General features: G+C 50.6%; 1 protein-coding gene across 1 annotated transcript; it reads left to right on the top strand.

The window, feature by feature from the left end:
• Nucleotides 1-10,392: 10,392 nt before the first annotated feature.
• LOC119848149 (protein NKG7-like) lies at nt 10,393-11,804 on the top strand. Its single transcript, XM_038383562.2, has 4 exons — nt 10,393-10,567; nt 10,879-11,025; nt 11,253-11,381; nt 11,758-11,804. The coding sequence occupies exons 1-4, from the start codon at nt 10,393-10,395 to the stop codon at nt 11,802-11,804; spliced, it is 498 nt and encodes a 165-aa protein (XP_038239490.1).
• Nucleotides 11,805-12,896: the final 1,092 nt, after the last annotated feature.

Here is a 12,896-nt window from a genome sequence, read left to right as displayed (position 1 = left end):
AGGAAACAGATTTGCCACTCAGCAAATAATTAACCCATGGGACTCCCCACCATTGGATACTAGCAGGATTAAGGATCCAGGTCCTGCTATGCCAGGTGCTGCCCAGACACACAGCAAGAGATCAGTGCCCTGTTGTGCGAACCTCACTCTGGAATCAATCAGCTACAGACCCCTTTACAGCTGAGCCTGTCCTCACTAGTCAGCTGTGGTTAAGTGCTGTAAATAACTACCGAGAGAATATGAGCCATCTGATTCCATGGTCCCTAGCTAAACACATCCCGGGCAGTAGGGAGAGAGACGGGGATTCCTACCTACGCCAACCGCAGGCACAGCTGAGAGCCGAATAATGCCAGGCCCTCAGCTGAGCTAGTGAGACACACGTGCGGCGGGTCAGTACTGAAGTGCTCGAGTCTGCGAACCCTTGAAATCACTGACATTTTTGTGCATCTCGCCCATGCCCTCACGGAGCATTTTGGCCCATTCCAGAGCCCGGCCCCTGCCCCGGTGCTGTGATTGCCCCGAAACAGGGGAAAACCAGGACCACTGAGACCACCTAAAAAGCCCTGTCATAGGTTTCCTGGGATACAACCTGGAACTGGGGTACTGCTGAACTCTCTGGTTTAGCAACCTGGGTTCCCTCTCACACTGTCATGCTGTGACAAGCTGCAAACCTCTGTCAGGTCCTGCACTTACACAGCCCATCCCCAGGGAGGGACACACCCAACAGAGTCACATGAAAGATCTCCCACCCCCTAATGAATCAACAATATAGATGCTCCAGCCACTTCCCCTCAGCTTTCCACCTAGGACCCCAGGGATGTACCGTCCTGCTCTGGTCAGAAGTCTGGACAGTGTAAATTTATTACCCAGTCCACTCCTCCCTCAATGTGGAGAGGATAATGCACCAGCTCTTGCTCCTGATCAGATTTCCCAAATACTTCAAGCAAAACTCACTGTTTTAGGTAAAATATAAAACAGATTTATTAATTACAGAAATGTGGATTTTAAGTGATTATAAGTAGTGAGTGTAGAGATCAAAGTTGGTTAGCTGAGAAACAAAAAGTGAAATCTCAGTCTGAGTTCTACAAACTAGACAAGATTTGAGTTGTTGGGTCATATTAAAGAAGTTCTGTATTAAAAATCACAAATGAGTTTGATTCCCCATAGTTTAAATTCCAGGGTATTACTAATTAAGAGGTCTCTTGGTTTTTGGTACTGTTTCTCTCCCTCTCTGTGTGAAACTTGCAAGCTGCTAATTATGTTAGTACATTCTAAGACAGAGTCTGTTCTCAAAGCAATACTTTGTAACAACAACCACTCACACAGAGAGAGACTCAAAGCAATACTCTGTAACAACAGAAACAGCACACAGAGACTCCCCACCCTTTTGTTGTATTTATCTCGCTTTGTTAACAATTGTGATTAAAATAGAGCTAGAGGATGTATGTGGATGGATACTTGGTGTGGATAATGATTGAATGATCAGGGAGGTGCCAGCCTAAGAATCCAGTGTCCATCAGCTGAAGAAGGCGTCAAGTGGAAACAATCAGAGGACCCCCGGAGGGCAGACTGGAACCCACCTAACAGCCTCAAGGATGGGAGAACCAAAGAACAAGATAACATCTGTCAGCAACAGCATGATGAAGCAATTCCCATAGACTGGCATAGGAAGAAATTCCTATAAAAATGGACTCTTGAAAGTGAGAACTTTGGGATCTGATTCTGCAAACCAACTTCCAGGAGCATCAGATGAGCATCTGACAAGGCCCTTCTCCCTCCTCATGTCCAGGCCACCTGGCCAGTGGCTTGGCATGAGCAACTCTAAGGCTGGTGACTATGATAACAACCTTGCAGAACCTGTGTCTGTGTGTATGAATGAATGTGTGAATAAATATGAAATTGAATGGAATGTTATAGCTATAACTAACTGCTTACTAAGATTCTTTCTGTATTCACAATAAATGTGGCATTTTGCCTTTTCACCTTTAATAAGATCCTGTTGGTTTTTATTTTATTGGTATAACAGAGTCAAGCCGTGTCTCACCCTGATGGTGGTGATGGTGTTCCTTAATACACAAGCTGGGACCACCTGCCTCATTCAGTCTATGTTCTCCAGACATGTTTCCAGGTGTTGGATTGTGGGAGGAGTGAGGCCAAGCAGTGATGTCACTTCTCCCTTTTATAGCTTCTCCAGCTTGCTGAAAAGCTCTTTTGCTATCATGTGAGTCAAGCAGCCTCTATTGTCTATGTCAGGGGTTCTCAAAATGGGGGTCAGGACTCCTCAGGGAGTCGTGAGGTTATTAGATGAGGGGCCGTGAGCTGTCAACCTCCACCCCAACCCCAATTTGCCTCCAGCATTTATAGTGGTGTTAAATATATAAAAAAGTGTTTTTAATTTATAAAGGGGGTTGCACTTAAAGGCTTGCTATGTGAAAGGGGTCACCAGTAAAGAAGTTTGAGAACCACTGGTCTACGTGCGCCCTCTGAGAAGTCTCCCCTGTGTACGGTTCCTTTAATGGGCCATTAGCACATCTGGCTGCTCCATTGTTGTACCTGAAAGGCTGGTTGTGGAGGTTCCCAACCTCCCAACGTATTTTCAGTAACACACACATAACAAAACATCACAGCTCCTCACACAATGACAGCACATCCAATCCAACAGGGTATTAATGGTCAACAGATCAAGCCTTTTAAAATGATACCTCACAAGGTAGACTTTGTACACAACACATCATCATTATATCACCATGGCAAAAATGGGGGTTCCATGGTGTTGCTTTGGGGTACAGAGTGTCTCAAACCCCAAAAGGTCAGCTCTGAAGGCAGCTCTGTCCTGCTCTGGAGGAAGCCAGTGTTCTGGGAAACCCGCCATTCAGGCCTGAGGGGTCAGGCAACAGCTCCTGAATGCCAGTCGCTACAGGCCCTGGAGAAGGGGGTATGCAAGGCCCATCAGCCCCTAAAATCCACAAACTCAAGTGCCCCTTAAAGAACCTGGGGGTTATACTCTACAAACACCAGCCCTTGGGTTAGTCAGAGCAGGCAGCTAATGCGGAACTATATTCCTCGCTGGCTGTGGCAATATTCCCAGGCATGTGAGTGGCAGGTGGCTCCAAAGAGGGAAAGAAACTGTGACAAAGCCTTCCTGGCTCATAAAGGCCACACACTTGCTATGTAGGTGGCAATGAGGTCCAGTAGTTAGAGTGACTAGGAGTCAGGACTCCTGGGTTCTTTCCCCAGCTGTGGGAGAGGAGTAGGGGCTAGTGGGTTGGAGCAGGGGGCCTGGCAGTCAGGACTCCTGGGTTCTATCCTTATTTCTAGGAAGTGAGTGGGGTCTAGTGGATTAGAGTGGGAGGGGCTAGGAGCCAGGATTCCTGGGTTCTCACCACATCGAGGGGAGGGGAGTAGGGGAGCTGGGAGTCCTGGGTTCTATCCCCATCTCTGACAGGGGAGTGGGGTCAGGACTCCTGGGGTCTATTCTTGGTTCTACCACTTTAGAGACCCTCTTCTCGCTCTGAGGGCTAAGTGGCTCGTCTGATGCTTTGAGATCCCAGCTGGCCAATGCTAGAACAGGGCCTTCACTGGGGTCTCAGAGCCACGGGTGTCGTGGTCCTTCTAACTCTGACCCAGCAGGCCCATTTGGCCTGTGGCTGGGGAGTTTCCAGTGGTGAAGAGGTGAATGAGAACAGACACCAATCGGCTTCCTGTTTTCCAGGGAAAGTGGAAGTTTCTCTGTTGTGGTTGGAAAAGAAAGTGGAAGGCTCCAGTGGTATAAAATGTGGACAGAGCCAGGGACAGAACCCAGGAGTCCTGGCTCCCAGCGCCCCCCCCCCCACTCTAACCACTAGACCCCACTCCCCTCCCAGAGCCAATGCAAGAACCCAGGAGTCCTGACTCCCAGCCCCCCTACTCTAACCACTAGACCCCACTCCCCTCCCAGAGCCAATGAGAGAACCCAGGAGTCCTGGCTCCCAGCGCCCCCCTACTCTAACCACTAGACCCCATTCCCCTCCCAGAGCCAATGAGAGAACTCAGGAGTCCTGACTCCCAGCCCTACTCTAACCTTCTTATCAGTGGACTTTCCCCTCATCTGAACAGAAGATTTGTTGTCTCCTGGCTTCTTTTCCTCCCTGAGCACTGATGCAAGTCTGGGCTGCAGCTCCAGAATGGTATGAGTGCATCTTTATTGTTTATCTGCCAGAACTGCCTTGATTAGTGTCAGCAGTGGGATCAGACCAGGCCCCCAGCCTAGGTAAGAGCTGCTGTTTTCAGAGCTTCCCATCCTCGCAGCATCCCTTGTTTTCTGCCCCGTTTCCCCCAACAGTGACAGCCATGACTCTCAGCTGCTGGGATGAAAGGCAGTATGAAAAAGCAGTGCCCCACAACTCCCAACACTCCCCCAGCAGTGATCCGTTTTTTTACCCCTGAGAATATCTTCTTCCACGTAACTAGTCACTGCCTAGCAGCTCAAAGTGCAATGGGGTAAAAAAGGGACCAAGGCGGTCCTTGGACGTGTAAACAGGGGAGTCCTCAGTAGAGGTGGGGAGGGGTTTTTCACCTCTATATAAGGCACCGGTGAGAGTGATGCTGGGAAGCTGCATCCAGCTCTGGTGCGCGTGTCTTTAAAAGGATGTTGAACAGCTGCAGAGGGGGCAAAGAGCAGCAAAAAGGGCCTGAGAGAGACAGACCTGACAGAGCTCCATCTGCTGAGCTGGTCAAAGAGATGAGCTAGAGGTAACTTAAGGAGGGTGGATAAGGACCTTCCCGGACGGGAAACCCCGGGTCGTCAAGAGCTCTTGAATCTCATGGAGAACAGCAGAAACAAGATCCAGCAGCTGGACGCCCAAGCCAGGCTCATTCCAGTTAGAAATCAGATACACTCCCCAGAGCGGTGGTGAGTTCTCTGTCTTTTTGTGTTTTCAGATCTAGAATGCCAGCCTTGCGGGAATATGTTTATTGGGTTTAATGCAGGGGGAGCTGGGAGTCAGGGCACTCAGCTTGAATCCCCAGCACTGGGAGGGGCGTGGGGTCTAGTGGATTAGAGCAGAAGGGAGCTGGGTGTCAGGACTCCTGGGTTCAATGATCAGGCGGTTTCTCTTGCTCAGCGTCGCTCAGCAACATTGGAGCTGGCTGATGGGGTGGGGATTGTGGGCTGTGAGAAGGAAATAAAACTTAGGATGTGCAGCAGGGTCTGTTGCACATAATAGACACCTTTCTCCGGGGCACCCACCTGTCTCGTGGAGTCAGCAGGGGAGCCGATCTGGGCTGGAATTAGTCCTTCGAGGGAGGAGGTGAAGCAGAGAACAGGTGAGGGCTAATTTAAGTAGCTATTTATACACCTCTATCTAGCCATCCCCTTACACCCCCCTCTATCTACCTTGTCTAGCTATCATCTCTCTCTCTATCCCCAGACACACCCACTCAATCTATGTATTATAGCAAGGTGCCAACTATACTAAAGTTAACAGCCGCTTTCTGTTTTCAGGCCATTCCTTCTAAGTGCTCTAAAATCCCCATGCTCTCTCTGATTGCCTTGCCAATTTGCTGTTCTTCATGGAGGAGAGTTAATGATTTACATGTGGGGTCATTGGCACTAGTTTGCTGAGATACAGCCCCTGGCACTCCCCAACCAACTTCTTCAAGTTCAGAGATTCTCCCAATGGGTTTTTTGTGCATACTTGACTTCTAAAGATGTGATGGCTTAATGGAGTTATGAAGGGGAGAGAGAGCTGGAGATGGTGGTGGGAAGGGGGCTACATATAGCAGGGGATGGGGGAAGGAGAGGAATACATCAGCCTTTCTCACAAGCTTAAAGTTCCTGTAACCATCATATACTAAAACTGCCCTGTTTCTGGGGCACAGACCTGGTCAGAGATTTTTGTTTCCAGCCTTGTGGGCAATGACGTTGCAGGTGGTTCAAAGCATGGCCATTCACCCCATTCCACTGCCATGAAGCATGCGGCGCAGCCACCCGTAGGGTTGCCAACTTCCTGACCGAACAAACCGAACACCCTTGCCCTGCCCCTTCTCTGAGGTTCCACCCCAGTCCCTTCCTCCCTCTGTCATTTGCTTTCCCCCACCCTCACTCGCTCACTCACTCATTTTACACCAGGCTGAGGAGGGTCCCGTTTCAACCAGGTATTCGGTTGAAAACTGGACACCTGGCAACCCAGTGCTTAGCAATCACATGGTGGCCATGTGGCCTTGTGGAGAGAACAGCGGATTGGAGCTTGGAAAACCAGGCCCATATTCCCAGCTGCCATTGTGATAATCTAATCAGGCCTTCTAGATAACACAGACCTGAGAACTGCCCCCAAAATAATTCCTGGAGGAAATCTTTTAGAAAAATATCCCATCTTGATTTAGAAATTGTCAGCAATAGAGAATCCACCATGAGTCTTGGTAAATTGTTCCAGTGGTTGTACCCTCCCTGTTAAAAATTGACGCCTTATTTCCAGTCCGAATTGGTCTTGCTTCAACTTCCAGTCATTGGCTCTTGCTAGTCCTTTGTCTGCTGCATTGAAGAGCCCCATTATTAAACATTTGTTCCCTATGTTGGTGCTGATAGACTGGGATCAAGTTGCCCCTTCACCTTTCTCCTTGTTAAGCTGTGCCTGGCTCTGTTTCATGACTCTGCTTCCAGTCTAAAACTCATACATCCCCCCCTCAAGATGGCCGTGCAGGATCGTCAGCTGCTTCAGAGAGCAGGGATTTGCCGGATATGCTTTTGTCCTCGCTCCTGGCAGGTGCTCAGTGAGCTCCTTGCACTGGACTCAGTCCGCTTGATGGGCACATCTGCCAGCCTCTTTGAGATCTTTTCATATTGAATGGAAAAAACATTGGTTAACGCAGGGTTATGGATGCCCAGGGGTATCTTGTGCCCTTGCAGAGCATCAAGTTCAGCCAAACTCAGTCCTCTGCAAGCCAGCAAATGCAGAGGGAAGATAAATGCCCAGACAACCTTATCTTTGCCCCTGGGGCTATCAGTAGCCATGGGGAATTATTGGTATGCAGCCCAGCTGCATTTCAGGGTGGAGGGATTAGATGGAGCATCTTGACAGAGCTGTGGTTGTGATCTGGGGTGGTCTGGGGTAATCTGGAGGTGTATATGGGCCCCTCTCACTGCCCTCACCCCCCACGCGTGTGATCCAAGGAAAGAGGGGAACGCATACCTTGAGAGACCCAGTATGTCCAATCTTGGCAGAATTCGATTTCTATTTTTTAAATACTTTTGATAGACAATATCAATGTTTATTTTTAAGCATTTCCCCCTACTTTCATAAATTTAAATGTTCCCCATTGCACACAGTTATGGGGTTTAAGCCTTTTTTCCCCAATTTTTATTTACTTAAATGTTCATAGTTGTGGGAAGTTATAGCAGGGGTGGAATCAGACAATAGGGGAGGGTCGGACAATAATTATTTAATGTCAGTTCCACTATATACTTCCAGTTCTTGTCACCCCATCTCAGAAAGGAGATAGTGGATCTGGAAAAGGTTCAGACAAGGGCAACAAAGATGCGCAAGAGTCTGGAACAGTTTGCAGACAAGGAGAAACTAAAAAGAGTAGGGTGGTTCAGCTTAGAAAAGGGGTGACTGAGGGGAGATATGATTGAGGGCTATAAAATCAGGAAGGGGGTGGAGTAAGTGACTAGAGAAGCGTTATTTACCCTTTCCCACAATACAAAAAAGCAGGAGTCACCTGGTGAAATGAACAGGCAGCATGGTCACTATAAACAAGAGGATGTGCTTTTTCATACAGCAAGGCTCTGTTAACTTGTGGAACTCATTGCCAGGGGATGTTGTAAAGTGTAACTGAGTTAAAAAAAAAAGAACTGGATAAATTCCTGGAGGATAGGTCCATTGATGGCTATTAGCCAAGATGATCAGGGATGCAGCCTCTAAATCTCTGACTGCCAGAAGCTGGGAGGGGAAGTAGGGGTGGATCTCTCCAAAATTACCTTGTTCTGTGCACACACCCCGGAAGCCTGCTCATTGCTGGTCATTGTTGGAGACAAGATACTGGGCTAGATGGACCATTGGTCTGCCCCGAGATGGCAGCTGTTATGTTCTTATGACGGTAGATGCTGTGATTCAGAAAGTGAAACTTTCCCACCCTTAAAACTCAAACTTGCAGCTTTGCATGTCAACATACATCCAGCAAATACCTTGAAATCAAACTCCAATTGTGCCCAGGGCAGCTTTCCTCTTACTTTGTCTATTGGTCAATTTTGATCATCATAGATGGAAATGTCGGTTCACGGTTCGGTGGGTGTGACGTGATCCTCAGAGTACAACCGGGAACTGTGCCCACTTAACTTTCCAGCCTGGGCTGTCTCTCACAAAGCTGTGCCGGTCACAAGCAGCAATCCCCTCCAAGCACTGCAATCACTCAGCCACCAGCAGATGGAGCCCCACAACCAGCTAAATTGCATGAAGGCTTCCTGAGCCACTCATGAATCACACAGAGAGAGGCACCAGCCATTCACCTCAGCCCCAAGCCTTGCACCCCAGAATATACCATCTGATACTGCTCATGAGTACCTTGGACAGTGAAAGCTCACTAATTAGTTCACCACTTTGTCAAAGGGTAGGGGACGTGCAGCAGCCCTTGTTAACCTGAGCTAAGATTCCCCGAGCAGTTCCACCAAAACACACTGTTTTAGGTAAAATATAAAACAGATTTATCACTACAGAGACCTGGATTTTAAGTGATCATAAGTACCAGGCCTAGAGGTCAGAGATGGTTATGTAGAAATAAAAATAAATTCGCCGTCTAAATTCTGCAGACTAAGCAAGATTTGGATCAAGCAGTTTCTCAGCCAAATAGATGTTACAGGCAGCTCACAGTTCTTGATACACAGGCTGGATTCCCTCTCAGCCTGGGACCAATCTCCTCAGTTCCCAAGTCTTTGTTTTTGAGACGATCTTCCAGGTGTTGAGATGGGGGAGGGGAGATGCCAAGTGGTGATGTCACCGACCCTCATTTATCCTTCCCTCCAGCTGCTAGAAAGATCCTTGCTATGACATAGGGGTCAGGCAGCTCCCCACTGCATATGTGCCCCCTCTGAGGAGTGTGGATTCTTCTTGATTGGCCATGATCTCCTGTCTGGCCAGTGATTGCTGCTCCTTTGTTGCCACTGAAAGGCCGGCGGTAGGCTCCCAACGTCACAATTTATTTCAATAACACACACGTAGCAAAACTTCATAGCTCCCCATACAAGGCTAGCACGCACAATCCAACAGGGTATTAATGTTCAACAGAGCAAGACTTTTTAAACAATATCTCATGTGGCATGCATTGTATAAAACCCATCTTAACTGCGCTGAACCAGGGGTTCCCGGGTGCTATTTCGAGGTATGCAGTGCCCTGGTGGATATGGGGAAATCGACGTCGATCGACAGCAGATGGAAACTGAACTCCTTGCATTGCGTAGTGTGTGTCCGTAGCAGGGTGTTGGCTTATCCTGCCATGGGGATTGGTAGCTGTGGGGCAGGAGAGGAACCTGGTCTGTAAGTTTAAAGAAGGGGAAGTGAAAGGTGAGTTAGATGGTGTTGGGAATATGAGGGGAAGGTGTTGAAAGAGCTGTAAAATGAAGCCGCCGGGCTGAGTTTCACAGCTTCTAAAATCTTTTTGCTACCAGGGACCGGCTTGCTGCCTTCCTAGACTGTGTTAGGGAGATCTCAGGGACCGGTCATTGGGAGAGACTGGGATACTTGACTGTAGGAGGGGGCAGGCAGCTCCTGTTAAATACATGGCACAGGTGAGGAGGGAGGTTGTGTTATGGGTGAAGGGGGCATGGCACAAAAAGACAGCGTGAAGGTGGCACACAGGCGTGGACCCAAGTGCTGTATTTCCTGGTCTGCAGAGGTTGGTTGATCTTGGCATTTGGGAAGGGCCCGAGATCCCGCCCCCAGGCAGCCTTAGCTCTGCGTCAGTAAACTGTTTTGAGGCTGAATCAGGCTAATTGCAGGTTCTCTCTATCCGTGGACTGGGTGGGATCTCGCTAGGGTCGCTCCCCCCACTCTGGGACTGTCCCGGCGTCTCCAGGAATAATGAACCTTTAATGAACTATTGTTTCATGTGATGAAACCTCCAGGAATACGTCCCAGCCAAACTGGCAAGCCTAGATCTCGCTCTCTTTCCATCCCAGGTCTCCCTTCACTGCAGATGCTTATTCGTACCCTGCCTTCCCACCCCGGCCAGTGCGAAGGGACAACTGGGGTCATGCCTCCCCCCGCATCTTTCATTTCCTCCCTCTCTTGCTCTCTTGTTGGTTCTTTGCCTTCTCCCCTACCTGGGACGGAGAGGCTGGTCTGTGATCATCCCTATTTCCCATCTGGCTTTCCAGCAGCTCCCTCCCCCTGAGGATCAGGCTCCAGTGATCCCTCAGTGATGGTGCTTTTCCGGATCGCAAGCGTCATCCTGGCTCTGCTCAGTCTGGTGCTGCTGGTGGTGGCCCTGGTCTCAGACAACTGGGTGAAGGTTACTGAAGCAGAGGGGAGGCATTTTGGGCTGTGGAAGATCTGTGTGCAGCAGATTTGCATCTTGCATCTAACCAGAGTACCAGGTAAGGAAGCTGTGGGTCCTGTCCCCAGCTTTGGGAGGGGAGTGGGGTCTAGTGGTTAGAGAGGGGTGGAGGCTGGGAACCAGGACTCCTGGGTTTTCTCCCCAGCTCTGGGAGGGGAGTGGGGTCTAGGGGAGTGGGGTTTAGTGGGTTAGAGCGGGGTGGAGGCTGGGAACCAGGACTCCTGGGTTTTCTCCCCAGCTCTGGGAGGGGAGTGGGGTCTAGGGGAGTGGGGTCTAGTGGGTTAGAGAGCTGGGAGTCAGGACTCCTGGGTTCTGTGCAGTTACTGATTTAACCCCTTCCCCGCCCCACAGGTTTCTTCCACACCACCAGGTTTTTCATGATCCTGGCCATGTTCGCCGGGTTTCTCTCCTTCTTCGCTCTCATCGCCTCCTTCTTTTGCTCCCACTTTCGCTCTGTGTCCCTGATGCTGATCTCCACCGTGGGCAGCTTCAGTGCAGGTACTGCGCCCACAGGGTCCCCTCCTCGCTGGCCATTCCCTGCCCCCGGGTCCCACAGCTCTATGGATACTGTGGATCACTCCCAGCCAGCCCTGGGGAGAGGCCCCTCTCCCCTAGGATCCTGCCCTGGGCTCTAACAGATCCCCCGGTGGTGGGACGGGGCAGGGACCCTGGGACTGCGTGTGGGCCGCACTAAGGGGTGTCCATGCTGTTCCCTTTGGCCCTAGGTGTCTGTGCCATGATCGCGCTGGCCGTGTTCACCAGTGCTGATTGCCAGATTGTCATGTCAGGAATGCTCTCCTACAGTTGGTCCTACGGCCTGGGTTGGCTGTCCTTCTTCCTGTATCTTGGAACTGGTGAGCGCACCTAGGGCTCTGTGAGCTGAGATGCTGCCACCTCTCGGGGTGGGGCAGCTGGGGAACAGCCACACATAACACCACATGCGGATGGCTTGCCCACCACTGAGATGCAGCCACCTCTGGGGTGGGGCAGCTGGAGAACAGCCACACATAACGCCACATGGGGATGGCTTGCCCACCACTGAGATGCAGCCACCTCTGGGGTGGGGCAGCTGGAGAACAGCCACACATAACGCCACATGGGGATGGCTTCCCCACCACTGAGATGATGAAGCCACCTCTGGGGCGGGGCAGCTGGGGACCAGTGGATGATGCTTCCATTGGTTCCATCACGGTCCTGAGCCCATTTCTCTCCTCTGCCCCCGCCCCCCAGGTGCAGTAATGCTGCTCACCCCGGGATCCTCCTATAGCCGAGTGTGAGGCCCACACCGCCCCCTAGGGATAGAGCTGGGAGCTGGAAGGGCTGGATGGAGCCTGCAGCATCGTGGGGGTGTGAACTTGTGTGTGTGTGTCCATCTGTCCGATTGCCCTCTGCTGGAGGGGATGAGCCTTGCTGTGTGTATATGTCACTCTGGGCTCCCACAAACCCCCATTGCATCAATTGCCCCCCCTCCACACAGACCCTCCTCTCTCCTCCACGGGGCCCCTGGCTGAACCCCACTTCTTCCATGGAGATTAAAGGGCCTGTCCTCCAAGCCTTCCATCTGGTGATTTCTGGCCCCTCAACAACACCCTCCATTCCCCCCCCCCCCCGCTCCCCTGGGGTGAGTGTCAAAGACAGGCAGGACTCCTGGGTTCTCTCCCCAGCTCAGGGAGTGGAGTGGGGTCTAGTGGGTCAGAGCAGGGAAGGGGGGGGTCAGGATTCCTGGGTTCTATTCCTAGTGCTGGGAGGAGGGGGAGATGACCAATTAGAGCAGGGGAGTCGGTTCTGATCACATCAGCTGTGGGAGCTCACGCTCCATTTCTGGGGGTGTTGGGGCTGCAGTGCTATAAAACGCTCCCTGCCCAAAGTTGCTTCGTCGCTGACCCTCACCAGGCTCCAGTGGGCTGAGGCTGCTCAGCCGCTGACATTTGCAATGTCAGAGATGGAAGGGGTGGGCAGGGGGGTGACTCAAACGGGGCACGCCGGGGAAAGAGATGGGCAGGTAACCAGGGTAAATCAAGGACTGAGTAGACAGAGGGTTTTTTCCTTCGTTAGATGCTAGTTTCTGAAATGATGTGGAAAATATCCCCCCAAATTCTTGCTTTTACTTCTTGATCCATCTCTGAAATCATCCACATTTAGCCTTTTTAAAATTTCAGTCATTCCCATATTCACAGCAGAGATTTCACAGGGGTGGAAAAAGGCAACAGGCCGGCAAAAAAAATAATATTTGGAGATCAGTAACTGCTAGCAATTGGTGAATGTGAGCGGGAGCAGAGATTCCACTTGGAAACCCCTGCCATGGAAAGCAGCTTAGAGCTAAGCAGGGAAGGATTAGATTTTTACTGGTAAATGTCGGTAAAGTTTTA

This window comes from Dermochelys coriacea, chromosome 24, assembly GCF_009764565.3.
Source record: "Dermochelys coriacea isolate rDerCor1 chromosome 24, rDerCor1.pri.v4, whole genome shotgun sequence".
NCBI lineage: Eukaryota > Metazoa > Chordata > Testudines > Dermochelyidae > Dermochelys > Dermochelys coriacea.
The sequence above is the reverse complement of the archived record's forward strand: the minus strand, read 5'-3'. Positions and strand labels throughout refer to the sequence as shown.